At 53.4% G+C, this 6,892-nt stretch overlaps 1 protein-coding gene across 4 annotated transcripts in view; it reads right to left on the bottom strand.

Moving 5' to 3' along the window:
• Nucleotides 1–1,186: 1,186 nt before the first annotated feature.
• The window catches only part of LOC147091061 (P2R1A-PPP2R2A-interacting phosphatase regulator 1-like), a 47,616-nt gene continuing 41,910 nt past the window's right edge, over nt 1,187–6,892 (bottom strand). For all 4 annotated transcript variants that reach the window (XM_085977520.1, XM_085977521.1, XM_085977519.1 and 1 more), the window contains 3 exons: nt 4,528–4,592; nt 2,931–3,033; nt 1,187–1,381 (listed from right to left, as the gene is read on the bottom strand). In XM_085977520.1, the coding sequence (XP_085833646.1) occupies nt 1,249–1,381; nt 2,931–3,033; nt 4,528–4,592 (301 nt within the window). In that variant the 3' untranslated portion in view covers nt 1,187–1,248. The remainder of the gene's footprint in view (nt 1,382–2,930; nt 3,034–4,527; nt 4,593–6,892) is intronic.

Genomic DNA, 6,892 nt, shown 5'->3' with positions numbered 1-6,892 from the left:
CAGGCAGCATCGGTGGAGAGAGAAAGAGAGTCAACGTTTCAGGTCAATGACCTTTCGTCCGTTCTGACGAAGGGTCCCAGACCTGAAACGTTAACTCGGTTTCTCTCTCCACTGATGCTGCCTGGCCCGCTGAGTTTTTCCAGCATTTCCTGTTGTTATTTCGGATTTCCAGCATCCGCAGTATTTTGCTATCGTATTAGTTACGGGATTGTTTGATACAATAATTTCCTTATTGGAGCAGTATTTTGTAATAGCGAGCTGAAGGTAGTAACGAATGGGGATCAAATCGTGCACCAGGCAACTGCTAAAGAACCATACTGTATGCCTACACAGTGACTGCATGCCCACCATAATCAACAGTGATCCGTCCAACCCTTGTAATTCTGCTTTCGGTTTGTTACAGGCAGTTTCAACAGGACAAGTGAGCCCAACACAGAAAGATAACCCAAATGATATGTAAATTTTTGGTTAAATGATCCAGGAATCAACTTCACAGAATGTATATAATCAGATAAAGCAACAGTAAGCCACTAAACCAAATCACTGTCTGTACGCACGTGTGGAAGACACCACTTGTGTGTTATTACCATTGCGCGCATCCCATCAAATGCAACCAGCTGCTAAGCTCCCTGCTCACCGCGGAAACGTGGCCAACTTCGAAGGCTGGCGGGAGGACAGGAGCACCCTTACTTCTACTGGTAAAGCTCACTCACCATCACACGGTCGCGACTGGCCGCCTCAGCAGCTTCCCGCTGCCCCTGTTGCTCGTGTGCGCAGAACCTGGTCAAGTTCTGTCGAGTCGTTCTTCTGACGGTTGGGGGGCCTGGGCCCAACCTTGTCTTAGCGGCTGCTCCAGCCCTATTGGCACGTTATCTACAGAGGGCAGGAGCGGCCGCTCAACTCTCCTCTAACCTCTCGACAACAACCACCCAATTCTTCTTCACCAGCCATCCATACAGTGGTATATATACAGTGGGCAGGTGCACAGGCTGAACCCAATATGCCAAAGGCTCAGGTTAGCTCCAGCAGTGGACTGTGCAGTTCCACAGCCCAAGGGGTAGGCAGGAACGGGTTCTGCTCCCCAACCCCCACCCCCCCACTCGCTGACCGTCTTTAAAAGGTTTCCTTTCACTAATGAACTATACAAGTTGACTATAAAATACTGATTAGGAATGCTATTATACAGTGTCCTCTAACAAAGTGCTTTATGTAGCCCATCTCTTAGAATATAGCTGATTGTCTCTTGGTTCACATTCCAGGTGGGTGAGCCACAGCGGCGAAAGGCGAAGGGAACCCGATCTCGGGGGCGGATGGTGAAGTCGCAACGTAAGGCCCTGATGGAGGTACGGTCTGGGGAGGGCTGCTGTTCACACTTTCCAGGCTGGAACAGAAACACACAAACACAAAAAAAAAAAAAAATGAGGGTGACGTAAGAAAACTACTAAGCACTTGGTCTAAGCGTTAAACAAAGCTTTAATTAACTGTTTTACAACATCGAGGTCTAGTTGTGTCCTTCACTAGTTCCTGTTAAGAATGTCCTGCGCAAGCTGGGCCCGTGCCCGAGTATTTATACTCTCCCTGGACAGCGCCACCCGCAGGCCGCTCAGTATTATTTCACAAGTCTTTCTTTCATGAATGACTGATTCAGGTCAGAGAGAAAGCACTGGCGTTGGGAATCGGTCTGCCTGCACAGTTGGGAGCAAGAAGCTTCAGATCCTTGGTTTGGTTCCCCTCCCGCATTTTCCCTCTTCTTCTCCGCCTCCTCAAGTCGTTGACTCTCTCCCGGGCACCACCACAACAACTCCTCCTCGCTGGAGCTCCCTGCCGAAACCCCTTCACCTCGCTGCCACCTTTTCACAAGCCTCCTCGAAACCCATCTTTCCCCATTGTGATCTCTTCTAACGTAGTAAAACGTCCCAGGGCGCTTCGCAGGAGCGATTCTCAAACTAAATTTGGCACCGAGCTGCTTAAGGAGATTATTAGGGACAGGTGACCAAAAACTGGGTCAAAGAGGTCAGTTTTTAAGGAGCGACTTAAAGGAGGAGAGGCGGAGAGGTTTAGGGAGGGAAGTCCAGAGCTTCGGGCCCGGGCAGCTAAAGGCACGGCCGCCAATGGTGGATTGATTATAATCAGGGGATACGCAAGAGGCCCGAATTGGAGGAGTGCAGAGTAGGGCTGGAGGAGGTTACAGAGGCAACAACAACTTGCATTTATATAGTGCCTTTAAATGGAGTAAAATGTCCCATGGCACAGTTCCATGGGCACCAAGAGGCTCTTTGGTACCTTACCCAATTCCTCACACATGCTGATAGGCATTAGGGCATGGGAACTCTGGCTGATATTTGCTCTCTCCAGCAATTGTAGTTCTCCAACAATTGCCCCCCCCGGATGAAACCAACTAACTTGGAAGGGTGGGGAAAACAACCCAAGGAGCCTTGATGATAGAGGGGGCTGACCCACACCAACCGGGTGATGGCTTTAATCAATCAGCCATTGGGTTAGGGGGAAGAGAAGAGAGGGAGAGGAAATGAGTCAATATTTCTGCTGCTTCCGGTGACTCCTGGTGGGAAATGCACCTGGGCGGACGCCAGGCAAGATGATGATCAGGCGTGTTTGTAATGTGCTTCGCTGTCAAAGCTCGCCTGTAACTTGGGTGAGGCACTGGAGGAAGCTATGAACCCCAATGTGCAACAGGAGCCAGGGCCTTCAGGAGAGGGGGGGGGACATGGAAAACAACACGGAACTGACCTCGACAACACTCAATCTTATACTCGCACTCGGAACAAATAGTTTTAATAATTGGTCCTGAAATTATCGAAGTGACGATAGTGGGTGGGGGTGGGAAGAGAGGCGAACCGACTTGTGCACATGGACCTTAGATCACTTTTGTTGGAGAAGCGACAACACCCAGGAACTTGGACTTGGTGTACCTGTGTGAGAGGGATGGGGTTAGCAGAGGAGTCTCAGCGTTTCCAGTCCCAGGGACGCCACTAACAAATAATTTCTTTGGCGGCGAATCCACTTCCATGTCACCTGCAGGAAGAAGCAAAGAATTAACTCGCATTTCTCCAGCGCCTTTCACGACCACCAAACATCCCAAAGCGCTTTCCAGCCAATGAAGTACTTTTCGAAGTGCGGTCACTGTCGTAAAGTAGGAAACGCGGCAGCCAATTGGCGCACAGCAAGCTCCCACAATCAGCAATGCGATAAATGAGCAATCATCTGTTTTTAAGTAATGTTGATTGAGGGATAATAAATGTAAATATGGCAGCAGGCCAAGGCAGCATTGGCCAGCGGTTCAGGTCCGAGACCTTTCCTCAGTATCGCCCTCCCTTCGATCCAGCACTGAATTGTCTCCGTATCTCCCACCTCTTTCTTTCCTTGTCTACTTAAAAACATATGAAAAAATAGGAGCAGGAGTCGGCCCTTCGAGCCTGCTCCGCCATTCAATATGATCATGGCTGATCCTCTATCTCAATACCATATTCCTGCTCTCCCCATACCCCTTGATGCCTTTTGTGTCTAGAAATCTATCGATCTCCTTCTTAAATATATGCTTCTAGGTGTCTGATAATTCCTGACTCTGCTCCCAAGAGGTGGGTCGACACTTTAAATGTTATAATGAGGCTGCGAGCCTCATTTTGAATCTCCATTTTAAATTTAACTGCAGCTGGTCGGGTTCGGTCAGCCTCGTGAAACCCGCCAGCTAAAGTAAGGCAAGGACTGCAGGATCCAGGAGCCAAGTGCCTTTACACTTAACTCCCGGATCCAGCGTCCACCAGGCCTTCAAACGCCCCCCCCCCACTCCCAAAAGCTCCTCTTGCCCCCCCCGATCTATTGCTCCCGGCCCTCCGACGCTCAGAACTGACGAGAGGTCATCGGCATGAAACGCTGACTCTGTTTTTCTCTCTCTCTCCGCAGACGCTGCCTGGCCTGCTGAGTGTTTCCAGCATCTGCAGTATTTCGCTTTGGAAAAATTCAGTTTAAGTCGTTTTCGAGATGGGCATTAATTGAACTGGCTTACGGCGCGCGGCGCCATGCAGGCCGCAGGTTCTCTGCTGGGAGGGATAACTGCTGGAAGCGCAGTCAGTCAGCAACTGAAAGAGAAAGGCAGGTTAATGTTCAGTGCTGATGAAGGCACCCCCCCACTGGCCGAACTGCTAACCTATCCTTCGTTCTTCCAGATGCCGATTAATCTGCTGCATATTTCCAGCGTCTTGTACCCTTATTTTGGGATTGGGTTCACTTTTTGCGTGCGTGTTTAATGACAGTGTACTTAATAGAATGGGTGACATCTCACATTCAGTGTGTATGAACCCAATTGATATGAGGAGCAAATTATAGGCAGGAACACACCTATCCTCTCTAACAGAGGAACTTGAGCCTCAACCTTTGATCTCAGGAGGTGAGAGTGCTACCAACCGAGCCAAGCTGACACAGAGAGTCAGAAAGTAACAGAAGTAAACGTGTTAGTGACTGTGCCATTTGTATCTGCATTTTGAAGAGGCGTTACTGAAGACCCCTTACCTTTCCTCTTCAATGGTCCCAAGGCACTGGGTCGTATAGCAACACTCGGGCTGACACTTCTTCTGCTGTAGAGGCAAAGACAGGTTCAAACCTCGGGAGGCATCCCTCAATGGACCAGACACAGACACAACAGTTCCACAGATCGCTCCATTGCTCCTCTAATTGCCATGCTGTACTATGTGGCAGGGTGAACAAAGGCTCCGGTCCCAGAGTAAGGGTGCGGCCTCCCTTTAAGAAGCCCGTCCCCCTTTAAAGATAATTGCACCTGGAGTAGGAGAGTTTCCCCAGGTGAGCATAAAAGGGGAGGTTCAGGGCAGTAAGGGTGGCGAGTGAGACAGAGAGGCTGAGCTCAGTGTGGCAGCGAGACTGAGCTCAGTGGGACAGCGAGACAGCGCCAGCGAGAGAGCCAGCCAGCGAGAGAGAGAGCCAGCCAGCGAGAGAGCGAGAGAGAGCCAGCCAGCGAGAGAGCGAGAGAGAGCCAGCGAGACAGCGACAGACAGCCAGCGAGAGAGCGACAGCCAGCGAGAGAGCGACAGACAGCCAGCGAGAGAGCGACAGCCAGCGAGAGCGACAGACAGCCAGCGAGAGAGAGAGAGAGCCAGCCAGCGAGAGAGAGCCAGCGAGAGAGAGAGAGAGCCAGCGAGAGAGAGCGAGCCAGCGAGAGAGAGAGCGCCAGCGAGAGAGAGCCAGCGAGGGAGAGAGAGCCAGCGAGGGAGAGAGAGCCAGCGAGCGAGAGAGCGACAGACAGCCAGCGAGCGAGAGAGCGACAGAGAGCCAGCCAGCGAGAGAGAGCCAGCCAGCGAGAGAGAGCCAGCCAGCGAGAGAGAGAGAGAGCCAGCCAGCGAGAGAGAGCCAGCCAGCGAGAGAGAGAGCCAGCCAGCGAGAGAGAGAGAGAGAGCCAGCCAGCGAGAGAGAGAGAGAGCCAGCCAGCGAGAGAGAGAGAGAGAGCCAGCCAGCGAGAGAGAGAGAGAGAGCCAGCCAGCGAGAGAGAGAGAGAGAGCCAGCCAGCGAGAGAGAGAGAGAGAGCCAGCCAGCGAGAGAGAGAGAGAGAGCCAGCCAGCGAGAGAGAGAGCCAGCCAGCGAGAGAGAGAGAGAGCCAGCCAGCGAGAGAGAGAGAGAGCCAGCCAGCGAGAGGGAGAGAGAGCCAGCCAGCGAGAGGGAGAGAGAGCCAGCCAGCGAGAGGGAGAGAGAGCCAGCGAGAGGGAGAGAGAGCCAGCGAGGGAGAGAGAGCCAGCGAGGGAGAGAGAGCCAGCGAGGGAGAGAGAGCCAGCGAGGGAGAGAGAGCCAGCGAGGGAGAGAGAGCCAGCGAGGGAGAGAGAGCCAGCGAGGGAGAGAGAGCCAGCGAGGGAGAGAGAGCCAGCGAGGGAGAGAGAGCCAGCGAGGGAGAGAGAGCCAGCGAGGGAGAGAGAGCCAGCGAGGGAGAGAGAGCCAGCGAGGGAGAGAGAGCCAGCGAGGGAGAGAGAGCCAGCGAGGGAGAGAGAGCCAGCGAGGGAGAGAGAGCCAGCGAGGGAGAGAGAGCCAGCGAGGGAGAGAGAGCCAGCGAGGGAGAGAGAGCCAGCGAGGGAGAGAGCCAGCGAGAGGGAGAGATAGAGAGCGAGAGAGCGAGCGAGAGAGAGAGCGCGAGAGAGAGAGAGAGACAGCCAGCAAGAGAGACAGAGACAACGTGAGCGGGAGAGACAGAGAAATCTGAATGGACCGCACAGCCAGTTAAAAGGAACTGTGCACCTAAAACAAATTAGAGGGAACATTGATCATGGCTGGTCTGTATCTTAACTTAAAGATGGAGGTAAGATATAGATCAGCCACGATCTGATCTATTCGCCAGTCGGTAAAGCCTACACTCTCCAACTGACCAGGAGAAACACCACGGGTCGTGTACTGGTATCGACCAATGTTGAAATTGAGAGATTCACATTTAAAGTACCCCTGGTTATTGAGCGTGCCCATCTTGGGTGCTCGCTGAGCCTAATTTTAAGGTATTGTAGAACGGTTTAGCACAAAAAAATGGAATGAGTGCTGTGCGCTTGCACAACACATTTCAAAACTGGCCGCTGCGCTCGGCCGCCCATTGGCCGCTGCTCTCGGCCGCCCATTGGCCGCTGCTCTCGGCCGCCCATTGGCCGCTGCTCTCGGCCGCCCATTGGCCGCTGCTCTCGGCCGCCCATTGGCCGCTGCTCTCGGCCGCCCATTGGCCGCTGCTCTCGGCCGCCCATTGGCCGCTGCTCTCGGCCGCCCATTGGCCGCTGCTCTCTGCCGCCCATTGGCCGCTGCTCTCTGCCGCCCATTGGCCGCTGCTCTCTGCCGCCCATTGGCCGCTGCTCTCTGCCGCCCATTGGCCGCTGCTCTCTGCCGCCCATTGGCCGCT

This window comes from Somniosus microcephalus, unplaced genomic scaffold (assembly GCF_052327205.1).
Source record: "Somniosus microcephalus isolate GS21.2 unplaced genomic scaffold, FLI_Smic_1.0 unresolved_chr4, whole genome shotgun sequence".
Lineage (NCBI taxonomy): Eukaryota > Metazoa > Chordata > Chondrichthyes > Squaliformes > Somniosidae > Somniosus > Somniosus microcephalus.
The sequence above is the reverse complement of the archived record's forward strand: the minus strand, read 5'-3'. Positions and strand labels throughout refer to the sequence as shown.